The sequence below is a fragment of the Bombina bombina genome, chromosome 6, assembly GCF_027579735.1.
Source record: "Bombina bombina isolate aBomBom1 chromosome 6, aBomBom1.pri, whole genome shotgun sequence".
Classification (NCBI taxonomy): Eukaryota; Metazoa; Chordata; class Amphibia; order Anura; family Bombinatoridae; genus Bombina; species Bombina bombina.
This window is the reverse complement of record NC_069504.1, coordinates 772,829,262-772,848,189: the sequence shown is the minus strand read 5'-3', so window position 1 is coordinate 772,848,189 and position 18,928 is coordinate 772,829,262. Positions and strand designations below refer to the sequence as shown.

Here is an 18,928-nt window from a genome sequence, read left to right as displayed (position 1 = left end):
TGTACAGATACAATCATAGACCATGAGTGAAAAATATATTGTAATATGTCTGCAATTGTCTTATATGTATTGCATGTTCTTGACCATTTTATGTGAATTGATGCTTTGAAAATGTAATAAAAACGATTTATAAAAAAATACATATACTACAGACAACCAGAGACGTGCATGAACTGATTCTGATAGTTTTGCTCAGTATAATCCCTATTTGCTTCCCAGGTCGTGTAAGTGATACACAAAGGATACAGTTTTATGGGACAAATTTATTCCATATAGAGACTAACAAAAGACATTGCTAGGGTCAGTGCAGGATTTCAGTGCAAACATGGAACTTAGAAATAAATGGTCAATGGAAGTTGAAGATTAAGAAATTTAGAGCATAGCTCTGAGAACAAAACAATGGGATGAAAAATGGATAAAAGTAATAATTAGAAAACAGAAGGGCAATTTACAAGTTACAGTAGAAAGGGTACTATTGGGGAGCGAAGTGGAGGGTAGTCCCTGAACTCTTTCAAGTAGCTGCGATGTTTGCCTTTTGCCCAAATCGTCATCTGAATGAATCCAACCAGGCTGAAGAGAGCCACTAGAGAAAAAAAGAGAATGTTACAACACAAATAGGAGTTTTGCATCAAGACAATGAGACAGTACTGAGTTGATGTTTTTTTGTTTGTTTTTTTACAGAGAATTGTGACAATAATATACAGTATCTCACAAAAGTGAGTGCACCCCTCACATTTTTGTAAATATTTTATTATATCTTTTCATGTGACAACACTAAAGAAATGACACTTTGCTACAATGTAAAGTAGTGAGTGTACAGCCTGTATAATAGTGTAAATTTGCTGTCCCCTCAAAATAACTAAACACACAGCCATTAATGTCTAAACCGTTGGCAACAAAAGTGAGTACACCCCTAAGTGGAAATGTCCAAATTGGGCCCAAAGTGTCAATATTTTGTGTGGCCACCATTATTTTCCAGCAATGCCTTAACCCTCTTGGGCATGGAGTTCACCAGAGCTTCACAGGTTGACACTGGAGTCCTCTTCCACTCCTCCATGACGACATCACAGAGCTGGTGGATGTTAGAGACCTTGCGCTCCCCCACCTTCTGTTTGAGGATGCCCCACAGATGCTCAATAGGGTTAGGTCTGGAGAAATGCTTGGCCAGTCCATCACCTTTACCCTCAGCTTCTTTAGCAAGGCAGTGGTCATCTTGGAGATGTGTTTGGGGTCGTTATGTTGGCATACTGTCCTGCGGCCCAGTCTCCGAAGGAAGGGTATCATGCTCTGCTTCAGTATGTCACAGTACATGTTGACATTCATGGTTCCCTCAATGAACTGTAGCTCCCCAGTACCGGCAGCACTCATGCAGGCCCAGGCCATAAAACTCCCACCACCATGCTTGACTGTAGGCAAGACACACTTGTCTTTGTACTCCTCATCTGGTTTCCGCCACACACGCTTGACACCACCTGAACCAAATAAGTTTATCTTAGCTTAATGGGACCACAGGACACGGTTCCAGTAATCCATGTCCTTAGTCTGCTTGTCTTCAGCAAACTGTTTGCGGGCTTTCTTGTGCATCATCTTTAGAAGAGGCTTCCTTCTGGGACGACAGCCATGCAGACCAATTTGATGCAGTGTGTGGCGTATGGTCTGAGCACTGACAGGCTGACCCCCCCCACCCCTTCAACCTCTGGGAAATAGACGTATGAGTCTATTGCTGCAAAGACAAACTCTGGATATGACGCTGAGCATGTGCACTCAACTCCTTTGGTTGACCATTGCCAGGCCTGTTCTGAGTGGAACCTGTCCCGTGAAACCGATGTATGGTTTTGTCCGCCGTGCTGCAGCTCAGTTTCAGGGACTTGGCAATCTTCTTATAACCTAGGCCATCTTTATGTAGAGCAACAATTCTTTTTTCAGATCCTTAGAGAGTTCTTTGCCATGAGGTGCCATGTTGAACTTCCAGTAACCAGTATGAGAGAGTGTAAGAGCGATAACACCAAATTTAACACACCTGCTCCCCATTCACACCTGAGACCTTGTAACAGTAATGAGTCACATGACACCAGGGAGGGAAAATTACTAATTGGGCCCAATTTGGACATTTCCACTTAGGGGTATATTTACTTTTGTTGCCAAAGGTTTAGACATTAATGGCTGTGTGTTGAGTTATTTTGAGGGGGCAGCTAATTTACACTGTTATACAGCCTGTACACTCACTACTTTATATTGTAGCAAAGTGTCATTTCTTCAGTGTTGTCACATGAAAAGATATAATTAAATATTTACAAAAATGTGAAAAATGTACTCACTTTTGTGAGATACTGTATATATAAGGATTTAAGCTATGAGGAAAAAAGGCGCTTGAGAGGTGACATGATTACTTTATATAAATATTTTCAAGGCCAATATACAGAGATGGCAGAAGCTCTGTTTATTCCAAGAAAATTGTTTGTGACAAGAGGTCACAATTTAAAGGGTCAGTAAACCTTAAAATTAATGTTATATAATTCTGCACATAGTGCATAATTATATAACATTATATTAGCCAACCATTATTTAACATAATATTGCCTTTTTATTTTTAGCAAAAAACGCTGTTTTACAGACCCGCTCTCTGGGCTCTGCTGAGTGTGTCTTTTTTTTTTTCCTCAGCGCATCGGGCCAGCTGTATAGTCACAGCCCGGCCCGACCGCGCCATAAGACTAAGTGCAGCTCGCTCCTGCTGTCAGACAGAGCGGGAGCGAGCTGCACTTAGTCTTATGGCGCGGTCGGGCCGGGCTGTGACTATACAGCTGGCCCGATGCGCTGAGGAAAAAAAACAGACCCGCTCAGCAGAGCCCAGAGAGCGGGTCTGTAAAACAGCGTTTTTTGCTAAAAATAAAAAGGCAATATTATGTTAAATAATGGTTGGCTAATATAATGTGCAGAATTATATAACATTAATTTTAAGGTTTACTGTCCCTTTAAGGAGATTTAATCTCCTGTAACGGAAACGTTTTTTCACTGTAAAAGCAATCAAATGCCAATACCTTAGATACATTTAAAAATGGTTTGGATACACTTCTGGCTAGAAACAGAATTCAGGGATATAATTACTTGTGTTAAATGGGTCACCTTTTTAATGGGATTAATTTTACGCTAAACTTGAGGTTTTTTTGGTAAGTATATTAGATTTCTATAGTTTGAACTCGATGGACCAGTCTTTTTTTCAACCTCATCTACTACGTAAATATCCATTAATAAAACAAAAATAATAATAATCAGGAAGGTATTATACATAATAATACAAAAATGAATGTAAAAACATGAGTCTCAGCCTACAATATTTACAAAGTTAAATAAAAAGATTTTTTAGAAGTCTTTTCAAAATGGAAAAAACAGAAACATCAGTTATGTATCTAAGAGGATAAGAAGAAAAAAAAAGTGAAAAAAACTGTGGTCCTCTGTGAAAAAGTGATGAGGAATGATGTTATTTTAACCAGATTTGAAGTACATTACAGCAGCAATACAAGCATATTCAAATAGGATTAACTCATGTAAACTGATAAACATGAGCATGAAAAATATGGCTAACATAAAGGTAATGGAGAGTACAGTTGCGAAAATGTAGAGGACTAGCCAAACGCATGTAAGGACAGAGCAAAAGTGTTACAGGTCTAGAGCAAAGTAGAGAATATTCAATGGATTTTATGAAAGGACAACAGTTAGGAGACTTACCTGGGAGGCACTGAGTCATAATTGCAAATCCAATCCATGAGCCAACCTGAGAAAAAAACAGAAAGAGAAGGTCAAACACTGTAGCTTTAAAAAGACATATAGTTATGTATGTATGTATGTATGTATGTATGTATGTATGTACGTACATATGTACGTACGTATGTACGTACGTACGTGTGTTTATGTGTATGTATGTAGGTGTATGTATGTATGTACGTACGTACGTGTGTATGTATGTACGTATGTATGTAGGTGTATGTATGTATGTACGTACGTACGTGTGTATGTATGTACATGTGTGTTTATGTGTATGTATGTAGGTGTATGTATGACAACTAGCTAAACTAATTGTAAAAGAGAAGCACAATTGGTATAGAAGGATTAGTTCCACGATACAAAGTATCTATTAACTCAGCAAAGAATTAATTAAATATAGTAAAGAAATATTATTCCATCATAATTTAATTACATTCACACATTAATAACTTTATTAAAAATTTCTATGTCACAGCCAGGAATAATCAGTCATACAATAGCTTAAGCTAAATTAAAAACACTTAAACCAGTTTGGTAGAGAATATAAGATTACGGCAAGAGGACACTCCTAAATAATAATAGTCAGCCAACAGTTAAATATGCCATTAACTATACTAAGCCCTTACAATCCAAGGGCTAAATTAAGCTTATCGTTATAGTAAAGATATAACTGTAAGGCTGAAATAAATATTATTGATATGCCAGTAAACTGAAATTAAACCATGGTAAGTAAATTTAAAAAAGGACAACAAGGAGAGACGAGGCTACTCCTGTCGGACCCCTGACGCGCGTTTCACAAAGAACGCTTCCTCAGAGGGGGTGTATGTATGTATGTACGTACGTACGTGTGTGTATGTATGTATGTATGTATGTACGTACGTGTGTGTGTATGTATGTACGCGTGTGTGTGTATGTATGTACGTGTGTTTGTGTATGTATGTACGTACATGTGTGTGTATGTACGTGTGTGTATGTATGTACGCACGTGTGCGTGCGTATGTATGTGTGTGTATGTATGTACGTACGTACGTGTGTGTATGTACGCACGTGTGTGTATGTATGTACGTGTGTGTGTATGTATGTATGTACGTACGTACGTGTGTATGTATTTACGTACGTACGTGTGTGTATGTACGTGTGTGTGTATGTATGTGCGTACGTACATGTGTGTATGTATGTACGTGTGTGTACGTACGTGTGTGTGTGTGTGTGTGTATGTATGTACGTACGTACATGTGTGTATGTATATACATGTGTGTGTACGTATGTATATATGTACGTACGTACATGTTTGTATGTATGTATGTGTGTGCGTGTGTATGTATGTACGTGTGTGTATGTATGTACGTACGTATGTACGTGTGTGTATGTATGTACATGTGTGTGTACGTATGTATGTATATATGTACGTAGGTACATGTTTGTATGTATGTATGTGTGTTTGTATGTACGTGTGTATGTATGTATTTACGTACGTGTGTGTATGTATGTACGTACGTACGTACGTGTATGTATGTACGTGCGTGTGTACATATAAAATTGTTCCCCACAGGTAGCATTAGCTGGGTGGGGGCAGTATAATACGTCTAATACTACTAATATTATAACACTTTCTGCTAACCAAAGCACAAAATAACTGCATAATTTATCATAAATCTATTTAATTGTAGTTTGTGAATTAATGCTGTAAAAAATGTAGACAAGTGGTCAATAAAATCAGCAGGGTGGTCCCGGGAAGAACATTCTATAAAGGCAATTAAAAAGCAATATGCGAGCAAAAGGCCAAACAACTCTTATACAATAATCAAAATTTCTCAAAATTAATGGGGGTTACATTCAATGCCCCTTTGATGTATCTTTCCTTATTATGTTATACATGATCTCTAATTATTCCCCCCTTGGTCCCCCTGTCTATCTGTCTTTCCCAGCTAAGATGCCATGGAGAAGATAATTCTTCTAATGCATAAACTCTGTACTTCAAAATGAAACACACAGACTGTCTCACCTCATATGTGTAGTTAGGACAGGATACCAGCAAAAACAGCCATGTAAATGGATTACGTGTTGGGAAAGGAATCTTACGGGTTTTAGAACCTATACAAATACAGTTGTTAATAAAAATATATAACAGAAAATGGGTTATTTTAAACATTCTATGAACATTTAAAAATTGAGGGTAAATTTTTTAGAGTAGATTATAAATCCCTGTGTGGATGTATTGGACATACGCACTTCTGACCCTACAACAATATGAACAGTTTAAAATGTACAATTATTTTTTATTATTATTATATAGCCATACAGACTTACCGGCAGGTCGCAGGTTTCTAAGAGCAATATGTATGGAGAAGTTACCCAGCTGACAGAACTGAAGAACAGAAGAGAGAGAATATATCAAAACACATCTTAAAAAGCAAATGTACAGTATAGCAGAAAGCCTGACTGTGATTAATACAGATAAATGGTAACTATAAGTGATCACACATATGGTCTATTGCTCTCACCAGAAATATAATGACGGCAAACTTCACTTGATCATCTCCAAAGACTAAAAAACAAAAACAAACTAGGGTTAGTGTTGAAATCTTTTATGCATGAAGCTAAGCCCTCTAAATACGTCCCACAACACAATTCAGAATCTTTAACGTGTCATTTAAATATTTAATATATATATATATATATATATATATATATTAAATGTCCTTTATCCATGTCACATATCTCCCCTCTCGTTTCCACAACCTTTCACTTTAATTCAACCAGCTCAATGTTTCTCTGCTTAATTCTCCCCCCTAGTGCCATTGTTTGGCATAGTTTAAAACAGACCATGCTGTCTGTGATATGTAATAATTGTATATAGGGTACAAAATTATGCATTTACTTAATTGGGTCATTACAGTGATAGCATTATATGCTCTTATGCGCTAGAGCATGTGATTTTATCACTAGCGATGCTGCAACACTAGGGGCTATCTAGTACTTTACAATTTACAAGTGGTGCACTATGTTTAGCATGACCGCACTAACTTGCGTGCATATTACAAGTTGAAAGTAAAACGTGTTCACCAGAGCGCAAACTAAATTTGCACTCGTCTGGTTAGCACGACAGAAGACCTTGAGTAAAGGGTTAAAAGAAAATGTGTACCAAACACAACATAAATACATCAAAATACAATTTGACACTCATATATAAACTATCTGATAAAAATTCATAGAAATATTGATAACATTTTTTAATAAGGGTTTAAATGTATATGATATATGACAAGGTATTTGAATGGGAAGGGCTATATATATATATATATATATATATATATATATATATACACTGTATATATATATATACATGTCAATGCGAATGCAAGGTCATGAAAGCATTGCGCTCATGAGAGCACGCTTCCATCGGCTCCAGACACGGCATGAGAACCTAGCGCAGCAAAGGGGGCAAGTAGTACAGCGATAAGCAGCAAATGTTAAATGTTTATGGTACATATATATTTATGTGTTGATATGATTAACACATACATATACTGTATATAAGCAAATACATATATATGTACAGGGAACACACAGTTCCCCATAGACCACAATGTAAAGGCACTTTTCAGTGCAGTTTTTTTTTTACCCCTAAAAACTGCTTTGTGCAGTTTTTTTGTTTTTTTTTAAATGCTACTTTTTTTTTATTAAAAAACTAAAAGACTTTTTTTTGGCCAATTGGTGGATATTTAGAAAATTAACCAGAGATCTGGTTAATTTTCTGAGCCCATATTGCTACCGCAAGCTCTTGGTAGCAATAACCAGCCACTTGTAATAAATTAGCTCTCCACTTGTAATCTCGCCCTTAAAGGGACATTATACACTCATTTTTTTTTTGCATAAATGTTTTGTAGATGATCTATTTATATAGCCCATAAAGTTTGTTTGTTTGTTTTTTAAATGGATAGTTTTGCTTATTTTTAAATAACATTGCTCTGATTTTCAGACTCCTAACCAAGTCCCAAAGTTTTAGGAGAATACCAACTTATACCGACTCCAGCTTGCTTCTGTTTGTGTAAAGGGTCTTTTCATATGCAAAGGAAGGGGGAGGCGGGGGAGTGTCTGATATTTCCCACTTGCAATAGGTTTTCCAGTAACGTTTTAAACAGAGCTAAACTGGAAGCTTCAAAGTAGGTTTTTAAACGGTTTTATTCTGGATTTTTATATCTGTGCATATTATTCTTTATAGTAGTGTCTATTACATGCAGTTATATGAAAATTGGTGTATACTGTCTCTTTAATAAATACACTATATAGCTATGTGCCTACACATTAAAAATAAAAAATGGGTGTACTATATAGATATACTCACTTGGGGGCGTGTATAATGGGTGATTGATATAATAAGCCATCCATGCAGCAAATCCCCAGTAGTACATACAATTCTAAAAAAGATAAAGAATGTTATTAACAAAAAAATAATAATTCTTCATGTTAAAAAGGAAAACGGTAGAAAAGACAATAACAAAATACATATTTGTGTAGCCACCAATCACCAGATAGCTTTCAGCAGTGCAGTGCTGCTTGTGAGCTTATGTATGCTTTTCAACAAATTGTAGAAAAAGAACAAAATAAAGTTGATAACAGAAGCAATGTCAAAAGTCTCTTAAAAACAAATTGTATTCTTACCTGATAAATTCATTTCATTCAAGGTGGTGAGAGTCTACGAGTTTATTACTTCTGAGATTCAACTCCCTGCCACTAGGAGGAGGCAAAGATTTCCCCAAACTCCAAGAGTATTGTCTCCCACTTCACTGATTATCCAGTCTTACGTATAGCCAAGAAGGAGAGAAATAGGAAAGGACAGAACAGGGAAATGAGGTGCAACCAGAACTGCTGCCAGAAAAAATAAAGGATATAAAAAAGTAAGGGTCTCATGGACTCTTACCACCACAAAATAACGGTAGAATTTAGTAAACGTATGTAGGGATGATTATGTTGCTGCCTTGCAAATTTGTTCTACTGAAGCCTCTTTTTCAAATGCCCACAGGAAGTCGAAACTGATCTGGAAAAATGACCATTAATACGCTATAGAGGAGCTTTCCCGCCACCAAGTAACCCATGCGTATTAGAAACTTCAAACACAAAGCCAAAGTAACAGCTGAATCTTTCTGACCCTTATGTGGACCTGAGAAATTAATGAACTGACTAGAAGGCTGCCTAAATTCTTTGGTTGCCTTAAGAAAAAACTTTAGTGCATGAACTACATCCAAATGATATAAAAATCTTTCCTTAGAATTTTGAACATTGGGACAAAAGGAAATAACTACAATTTCCCTATTAAAGTGAAAGTCAATCCTAGCGTTGTACAAACGCTAGGATTGACTATTGAAACAAATAAAGGGGATTTTCATTCATGAAGTATAAGATACTTCATGTAGCAAGCTCCTTTATTTGTTTCAACCGATCGCCGTTCTTAGCTGCTACAGCAGCCCACGGCTAAAAAAATGTTTTGCTAAGAGTTGACATTTTCACCTCTTAGCCAATAGCCGTGTGGAAAATCCGTCTCCCATGGGCGCCAAGCCGGATTTACCGCATGGCTATTAGCTAAGAGGTGAAAACGTCACCTCTTAGCAAAACAATTTTTTAGCCGTGGGCTGCTGTAGCAGCTAAGAACGCCGACCGATTGAAACAAATAAAGGAGCTTTCCACATGAAGTATCTTATACTTCATGAATGAAAGTCCCCTTTATTTGTTTCAATAGTCAATCCTAGCGTTTGTACAATGCTAGGATTGACTTTCACTTTAATGGTGTCCGAAGAAACAGCTTTTGGTCAAAAATCAAATATAGTTCTTAAAACCATATTATCCTGATGGAAAACTAGGAAGATCACAATAAAGCACAGATAGCTCAGGAAATGCATAGGTTGGAATGGTGAAGATTGTAACACTCAACACTCTTAACACCAAGTTAAGGTTCCAAGGAGGAGAAGTTGGCTTTATAACAGGTTTTAATCGGTTTAAGGCTTAAATAAAACTGTGTACATCAAGAAGTTTAGCAAACCTTTTATGGAACAAAACAAAGAAAGATGAAATTTGACCCTTTAAAGAACTAGCAAACATGCCATTGTCTAAACCCACTTGAAAAAATTGTAGAATTCTCTGAAGGATTTCTGAAAGAATGCCAAATAAAATTGTGCTTTTCACACCAGAAAAGAAAAACTTTTGAGATCTTATAATAGATGCTAATTGTAATCGGTTTCCTAGCCTCAATTAAAGTACTTATCATGGAATCTAAGACACCTTGCTATCTCAAAATTATGCATTCACTCTCCAGGCCGTCAATTTAAAAAGACTCAAAATCTTGATAGTAAAATAGACCTTGAGACAGAAGGTCATGATGAAGAGGAATAAACCATAAAGTAAAACTGGACATTTATACTAAGTCCATAAACCAAGTTCTGCTAGGGCAAACTGGCGCTATAAAAATTACGGATGAGATCTCCTGCTTTATCGGAGCTATCACTCTTGGAAGAAGAACAGTAGGAGGAAATATATGTGCAAGACAAACAGACCAATGAGCTACAAGAGCATCTACAAGCTCCGTCTGAGGGTCACTTGACCTCTCAAAATATCTCAGAAGCTTGTTGTTTAATCGAGAGGACATCGGGTCTATCTCGGGAAGGCCCCTTCTCCAGACTATCTGATTGGAGACAACTGAATGAAGAGACCATTAAAATAATCCCCTTCCTAGTTGTTCACACCTAGAATGTGAATTACAGAAATGATACAGAAATTATTCTCTGACCATTGGAGTATTCAAAATACCTCCTTCGTTGCTAGAGAACTTTGTGTTCCTCCCTGATGATTAATGATTGCCACAGTCGTGACATTGACCATTTGAAATTGAAGATGAGATTTATGCTTTAAAAGAAGCCAGCTCTGGAGAGCCCTGAAGATCACAAACAGTTCCAACACATTTATAGGTAACCTTGCCAACGGAAGTAACCAAACTCCATCAGCTCTCCTGGATCACCACACTGTGCCCCAACCTGAAAGGTTTGCATCTGTCATTATTGTCCAGGATGGATGAAGAAAAGACGCTCCTAGAGAGATTGACTGGTGATTTATCCACCACCAAAGAGAAAGTCTTGTTATAGTATCCATCAGAATCTTTTGAGAAATTTGATTGTAATACTTGCACCATTGATTCAACATGCAAAGTTGAAGTCTCATGTGAAACCGAGCAAATGGAATGGCATCTGGTGCTGCAGTTATTAGACCCAGCATGTCCATACAGAGAGCTTCCGTAGGATTGCGAGGAAACTGATACTTGTAACTAATGGACTGCAACTTTAATTTTCTCTGATCTTTTAGGGATAGTCATTGAAACTGAATCACTCCTGCTCTGAGGAATTAGAGAAGTCTTTAGAACATTTACTCTCCAACCATGCTGTTGAAGAAACAACATAAGCTTGTTGGTATGAGAAATTGCAGATAGTAAAGATGGAGCCTGAACCAAGATATCATCCAGGTATGGAGCTACTGATATGCCCTAAGCCCTGACGACAGATAGCAGGATTCCCAGATCCTTCGTGAAAATTCTGGGAGCAGTAGCCAGGCCAAACAGAAGACCAACAAACTGAAAAATTTTGCCCAGATAAGGAAATCTGGAATTGGAATATGAAGGTAGGCATCTTTCAAATCTATTGTAGACATATACTGTCCTTGTTGAACAAGAGGAAAAATAGTTATGATCATTTCCATTTTGAAGGTTGGGACAGATCCAGAATAGATATCTGAAAGAGGTGTAATCTGCCTACTACCATCTCCATGCTGACTGTGACTGCTTAGACTTGTTCCAACTGGAAGAGGACTTCCAGGAGGTTTTGGAAGAATCATTCTTTTGTGAAGGAGGATTTTTGGTTCCTGGATTGATAAAGGGAACAAAAAATGAATTATTCAGTTCCCCTTGGACTTTTGACATTGATTCTAATAATGGGGTATATTTATTAATGTGCGAGCGGACATGATACAATATAGCGTATCATGTCCGCCGCACATCGATAAATGCCGACAGCATACGCTGTCAGCATTTATCATTGCACCAGCAGTTCTTGTGAACTGCTGGTGCAATGCCGCCCCCTGTAGATTCGAGGCTAATAGGGGGTATCAATCAACCTGATCGTACTTGATCGGGTTGATTTCTGTCCGCCACCTCAGAGCAGGCGGACAAGCTATAGAGCGGTCTTTAGAAACAAGGGGCATCAAGCTCCATACAGAGTTTGATAAATCGGCCCAAATGCACGCAATTGAATCACTGATAAATGCGTTAGCCAGATTACAACAATGTTGAGAATTTTAATCTAAAGAATTGTCAGAAATCACAACACAGTGTAGCTGCTGCTGAAACAGAGACAATACTAATAGCCAGTCTGAATAAAAGACTGGTTTGCTGAAATGCCTTTCTATGGCAAGACTCTAATTTACGATCCATGGGATCTTTGAAATAAGTACTGTCTTCCAAGATCCACTTTGTTAAGGTAGAAATAGCTCCATCTACCATAGAAATAGACTCCCAAAGTTCCAAATTAGAGGAAGGTAAAGGAAACATCTTCTTAAACGTTGAAGCATGATTATAAGGAATACCAGGTCTAGCCTATTCTTTGCTAATTACTTCAGTAATGGCCTCTGGAACAGGAAGACTTTGAGAGTCTTAGGAGTAGGTTTAAAAATTAGATCCAATTGCTTAACCAACTTATCCTAAGCTGGTTTAGAATCTTGAATGCCTAATGTACTGTCACACTTGGTGTTGGGTCTGGGGAGTGAAGCTCATTTGCAGAGGCATATTCAGTTACAGGCTCTAGTTTATTAAATAAGGCTAATGTAGCCTTAATTTTAGGCATAATGACAGATTAGAAATACAGGAGCTGGTATCAGAGGCAGAATACTTGCAAGGCCAAGTATAAGGATAGCTTGAAAACAGAATACAGCAGAGGCTGAGCGATGGCAGGTCACAGCAGTTCAGGGAAGAAGGGGTTAAACACTTGTCTTGGTATTTCAGGCAGGCAAATATTAAACACAGGCATTGGCAGTCCAGACAGGCAAAGGTTAATCACAGGCCTTGGCGGCAGTCCAGACAAGCAAGAGGTTAACACAGGCCCTGGCAGTCCAGTCACGCAAGACGTTAACACAGGTCCTGGCAGTTCAGGCAAGCAAGAGGTTAACACAGGTCCTGGCAGTTCAGGCAAGCAAGAGGTTAACACAGGTCCTGACAGTACAGGCAAGCAAGAGGTTAACACAGGTCCTGGCAGCTCAGGCAAGCAAGAGGTTAACACAGGTCTCAGGAGCTGCAGCTTAAAGCAGAAAACAAGACCAGACTAGCAGGGTCGGTATTTCTCTGGCAAATACAGTACAAGGCAAATCCGGAGGCTTGGTCATAAAACAGGCAAGGTAGAAAATCCAGCAGGTCAGTCCAAAGTCAGGCTTCAAGGCTAAATGATTCTTCTTCCACAAACAAAGGCACAGACAGAGTAGACTCAATGTCAGGACAAAGACTGATTAGCCAGGAGGTTTAAATAGTTTGTTGGTAATTGCACATTACCAACAGCTGACAAGAGGTGGAGCCAGAGAGCCTGAAAGAGAAAGCAGAAAACAAAAAGGAAAGCATCCAACAACTAAAGCCCTCTGGTGCCTCCGTGGAAAGTCACTGGGATACAACCTGAGTTCAAGACCTCATGCGGGCAAGACATGTACATAATACTTCTTTAAGTAATGTACAAAGATGTTCCAAAAATCCTTAAAACCTGGAGCTAGATCTGATGAGCTCCCCAGTAACGAACAGAGAGAGGACAGACACATTTAGAGACAGAAGTAGTACTGGTGATCCATACAAGAAGCACAAAGTTGTGCTGGGGGAACAACAACCACTATCTTGCACATTACACACTTGAATGGACTGCAGAGTTAGAGGATCTAGCGTCTAAAGGTGTTAAACTTGTAGGACTGGGGACTGTTCCAGATTGCTCCATTTTTATTGCAAGAGGTTTAGACAGATATAAGAAATTATACAGTAGTAGAATACGCTACAAATAAAAGGAAATAAGGTAAGGTGTATACAGCAGGAATGAAGGCAAGAAACACTACAGAACCTTTTAAAGGGATAGGAAAGTCAAAATGAAACTTGCATGATTCAGATAGAGCAGGTCATTTTAAGACACTTTTAAATTCACTTCTATTTTCAAATGTGCTTTGTTCTCTTAGTATCCCTTGTTAAAAAATGAATACGCACATATCCTACACTAGTGGGAGTTGCTGCTAATTGGTGCCTGCACACATTTGTCTCTTGTGATTGGATAACTAGATGTATTCAGCTAGCTGTAAGTAGTGCAATGCTGTCCCTTCAGCAATGGATAACAAGAGAATGAAGCAAATTTGATAATAGAAGTAAATTGCAAATTTGTTTAAAATTGAATGTTCTATCTGAATCATAAAAGAAAATGTTGTGGTTTACTATCCCTTTAAGGTAAACCTAATGGCAGTAAAACAGGATAAATAAGAACAACATCAAAACCCCCAATCTTGGTAAACTTACTCCGCTCATCAGAGAAATGTGGTGGTGTAACTGTAACTCTAAACCTTGTCCCCTGGCTATGATGTACAGTGTCAGAGTGTACCTGCTAATTAATATCCTGTGGGCTATGATGAGTGCAAATGGTGAAATAGTACTTACCTGTATTGCACCCATCCTACTGTGTTTATCTCTGTAGCATGACTGCTTCCAGTAGAAAGCACATCCAGTGCTGTGTAGCAGAGGATCACTGTAAGGAGCCAAAAGCAAAAGGCTTAGGGGGTCAGTCCCTGTGACACCTGTGGTAGGCTTGTAAAGTAATTGTGTCACTAACCTATACTCCATTTTCCCCTCTTTCTTTCTTTCTGTATCAGCTCTCAGAGGGGAAAAATGCATTTCTAATTGGTCTAAGGACGCCTCTCTACAAAGAATCTTAAGAGTACCTCAACTCTTCACCTGCCTACTGGGAGGCAAAGATAAGACGGGATTATCAGTGAGGTGGGTGGGAGAGAAGTAATGAACTTGTGGACTATCACCACCTTACAAAAGAAATTGCATTCGCTATCTGATCAATAAAAGTTTAATTTTGACTTCCATGGTGTAACCTTATATAGCACGTTTCACTAAATAATCTCTTCGGGGTTTTCAAAATACATTTGTGGCACTGTCAACATCCAACACTAATCATAAATGTAACTTTTTTGCCCTTCCTCTAAACATGAAACTAAATTACCTAAACCAAATTTGTTCAACACTCTGCACTGTTCATTAACTATATATCGGCTAGAGTTTTGCGTTATGAGTGGCTCGGTAATAACTTGCAAGTTATTGTCACCGCTCACCTTTAATAGCGCTGCTATTACAGGTTTGCAAAAACCCGGCGATATGGCTGCATTGAGCTCCATACCGCACACAAATACCAGCGCTGCTTTGAGCTGGTTTGACGTGCTCGTGCACGATTTCCCCATAGACATCAATGGGGAGAGCCGGCTAAAAAAAAGCCTAACACCTGCAATAACGGAGAGTAAAGCTCTGTAACGCAGCCTCATTGATGTCTATGGGGAAACAAAATGTATGCTTACACCTAACACCCTAACATAAACCCCGAGTCTAAACACCCCTAATCTGCCGCCCGACATTGCCGACACCTACATTACACTTATTAACCCCTAATCTGCCGCCCTCAATGTCGCCGACACCTACCTACACTTATTAACCCCTAATCTGCCGCCCCCAATGTCCCCGCCGCCGCCGCCTACATAAATTTATTAACCCCTAATCTGCCGCCCCCAACGTCGCCACTATACTAAAGTTATTAACCCCTAAACCTCTGGCCTCCCACATCACTAACACTAAATAAATATATTAACCCCTAAACCTAACCCTAAGTCTAACCCTAACACCCCTAACTTTAATATAATTAAAATAAATCTAAATAAAACTTACTATCATTACCTAAATAATTCCTATTTAAAACTAAATACCTGTAAAATAAACCATAAGCTAGCTACAATATAACAAATAGTTACATTGTAACTATCTAAGGTTTTATTTTTATTTTACAGCTAAGTTTGTATTTATTTTAAATAGGTAGACTAGTTATCAAATAGTTATTAACTATTTACTAATATCTAGTTAAAATAAATACAAATTTACCTGTAAAATAAAATGCCTAACCTGAGTTACACGAACACCTAACATTACAATAAAATTAAATAAATTAAAAAAATACATTTATCTAAATTACAAAAAAATAAACACTAAATTACACAAAATAAAAAAGAAATTATCAAAAATAAAAACGAATTACTCCTAATCTAATAGCCCTATCAAAATAAAAAAAGCCCCCCCCAAATAAAGAAAAACCCTAGCCTACACTACACTGCCAAATAGCCCTTAAAAGGGCCTTTTGCGGGGCGTTGCCCCAAAGAAATCAGTTCTTTTACCTGTAAAAAAAGTACAAACAACCCCCCAACAGTAAAACCCACCACAAACACAACCAAACCCCCCAAATAAAATCCTATGTAAATAAACCTAAGATCCCCATTGCCCTGAAAAGGGCATTTGGATGAGCATTGCCCTTAAAAGGGCATTTAGCTCTTTTACGGTGCCCAAAGTCCCTAATCTAAAAATAAAACCCACCCAATAAACCCTTAATAAAACCTAACACTAACCCCCGAAGATCCACTTACAGTTTTTGAAGACCGGACATCCATCCTCATCCAGCTGGGAGAAGTCTTCATCCAAGCGGGCAGAAGTCCTCAACGAAGCCGGGAGAAGTCTTTATCCAAGCGACAAGAAGTCGTCCTCCAGGCGGGCAGAAGTCTTCTTCTAGACGGCATCTTCTATCTTCATCCTTCCGACGCGGAGCGGCTCCATCTTCAAGACATCCGGCGCGGAGCATCCTCTTCATACGGTCCCAGCCGTACACTGAAGGTTCCCGTTAAGGGACGTCATCCAAGATGGCGTCCCTTTAATTCCGATTGGCTGATAGAATTCTATCAGCCAATCGGAATTAAAGGGTAAAAAATCCTATTGGCTGATGCAATCAGCCAATAGGATTGAGCTTTAATCCTATTGGCTGATCCAATCAGCCAATAGGATTTTTTACCCTTTAATTTCGATTGGCTGATAGAAATCTATCAGCCAATCAGAATTGAAGGGACGCCATCTTGGATGACGTCCCTTAAAGGGAACCTTCAGTGTACGGCTCTCGGCCTCTCGGTCGATGTACAACAGATGGTGTATTCTGAGAGATATCGCAGATTTCACTTACTGGTGTGTGCTTCTGCAGTCGATGAGTTTTAAGGGAGAACACTCCAGCCTCCAACTACCTAGTATTATGTAATTGTTTAGATCAGAGAACATATTCATTTACATCAGTCCCTATTTTTTCAAAGGAACGAGGAACCTAAACCCCACAAGCAGGGGCGTGTTAACGGAGAGGCCAACAAGGCCGGTGCCTAGGGCGGCAGATTTTGGGGGGCGGCACTTGTCCACACCACAATGACACACACGCGCCTGCTTTGAAAAAAAAATTTTTTTAAGTTTGAGCGGGAGTTCACGGCGGCAATGGAGGTAAGACTGAGTAGTCACAGAATATCACGCCGGCGGCAGTGCAACACCAGAGAGATGGGGAACGGGAAAGTAAGGTATGCCAAGGCTGGAGTGGAGGCACTTTTTACTAGTTACACTTGGGGGGGGGGGGGCGGGCGGCACATGTCCACACCACAGTGACACGCTGCTTTGGGGGAAAAAAAAATTTTTACTTTGAGCGGGCGTTCACGGCGGCAGTGCAACACCAGAGAGATGGGGAACGGGAGGCCCTTTTTACTAGTGATCATGATTCATGCGAGGAAAGGCTCCATCAGGGGAGGAGTGTGTTTAACTGTGTTACACTACTAGTGTCACAGCACTGTCAGGATGTCAGCGCATTCTCAGACACTTGATAGCGCGGCTCACTGCAGACTCTCAGTTATTTTCCTCTCTGTTCTTCTGCTCACAGCCCTTTCTGATGTTTTTACCGCAGGGCTGTGAGCAGAAGAACAGAGAGGAAAATGACAGAGTCTGCAGTGAGCCGCGCTATCAAGTGTCTGAGAATGCGCTGACAGCCTGACAGTGACAGGTCTTAAACACCTTGCTCATTGCTGGTAGCAGTCATTGATGTAAATGGGCCGGGTACTGAAGCCGGCTGGATGCGTGACTGTGACAGATTCCAATGTGCAGTGGCAGTGCGGACCTCCGACCGGTACTTAACAAACTGTTGACTGACTCAGCTGGCCTCCTTACTGGGTCTTTAAACTTTTATAAAATCTTTCAGAGTGTGCAGCGCCGAGCGGTGCCGAAGCAGCTGTTACAGATGATGACATCAACACTGTTTGGCCCTGCACACTCTGAAAGATTTAATAAAAGTTTAGAGATCCATCCAGTAATGAGGAACGTACCATGGAGAGAGCTGGCAGGGAAAGAGTCCAGTCCCCGCCCTTACTGAAACCACTGTTGAATTGAATTTGAATATCATTGAATGTTATTCATGTGCAGAATAGTATGGTTTGCTATATAAACATAGCATGAAACTGTTTTAAAACATTACAGCTGAAAATGTAATTCCATTAGGGTGGCCAGTTAGTGGGGGTGAGTGGGAGATGAAGAGCGGTTTGCAGGCAGAGTTTTGGGGGAGGTGTGGGATTTTTGCAAATAAGGATCAAAAGACTAAAATAAGCCAAATATATTATAGGGAAGAAGATTTGAAAAGCAATGTCATATAGAATAGAAGGCCTCTCAAAAGTGCTATGTTAGAGATCAGTTGACTAATCACTAATGCTTTATACAGCATGGAAAAAGATGCAATAAAACTACATGCTTTGGATATTGATATGGACTGTCATAAAATAGTAAAAAAAAAAAACATTGTTATTGTATTTTAGCTATAAAGATTTCATTTGAAATTATAGAAATCAATTCAGTACCAGAACAGAAATCTAATGCATATCTTGCTATAAACTTTATTCATAAGCTCAAACTTTATTTAAAAATCTGTCTGTGTGTGTGTGTGGGAAAGGGGCTGTGTGTGTGTGTGAGGGAGAGAGGTTGTGTGTTTTTATATATATATATATATAT

General features: G+C 38.9%; 1 protein-coding gene across 1 annotated transcript in view; it reads right to left on the bottom strand.

Annotated features, from left to right (window-relative positions):
- Positions 1–243: 243 nt before the first annotated feature.
- TECR (trans-2,3-enoyl-CoA reductase) overlaps positions 244–18,928 on the bottom strand; it is a 75,319-nt gene continuing 56,634 nt past the window's right edge. The window contains 6 exon segments of the mRNA XM_053718075.1: positions 244–583; positions 3,727–3,772; positions 5,768–5,856; positions 6,073–6,130; positions 6,267–6,310; positions 8,111–8,183. Of these exon segments, the coding sequence (XP_053574050.1) occupies positions 456–583; positions 3,727–3,772; positions 5,768–5,856; positions 6,073–6,130; positions 6,267–6,310; positions 8,111–8,183 (438 nt within the window). The 3' untranslated portion in view covers positions 244–455.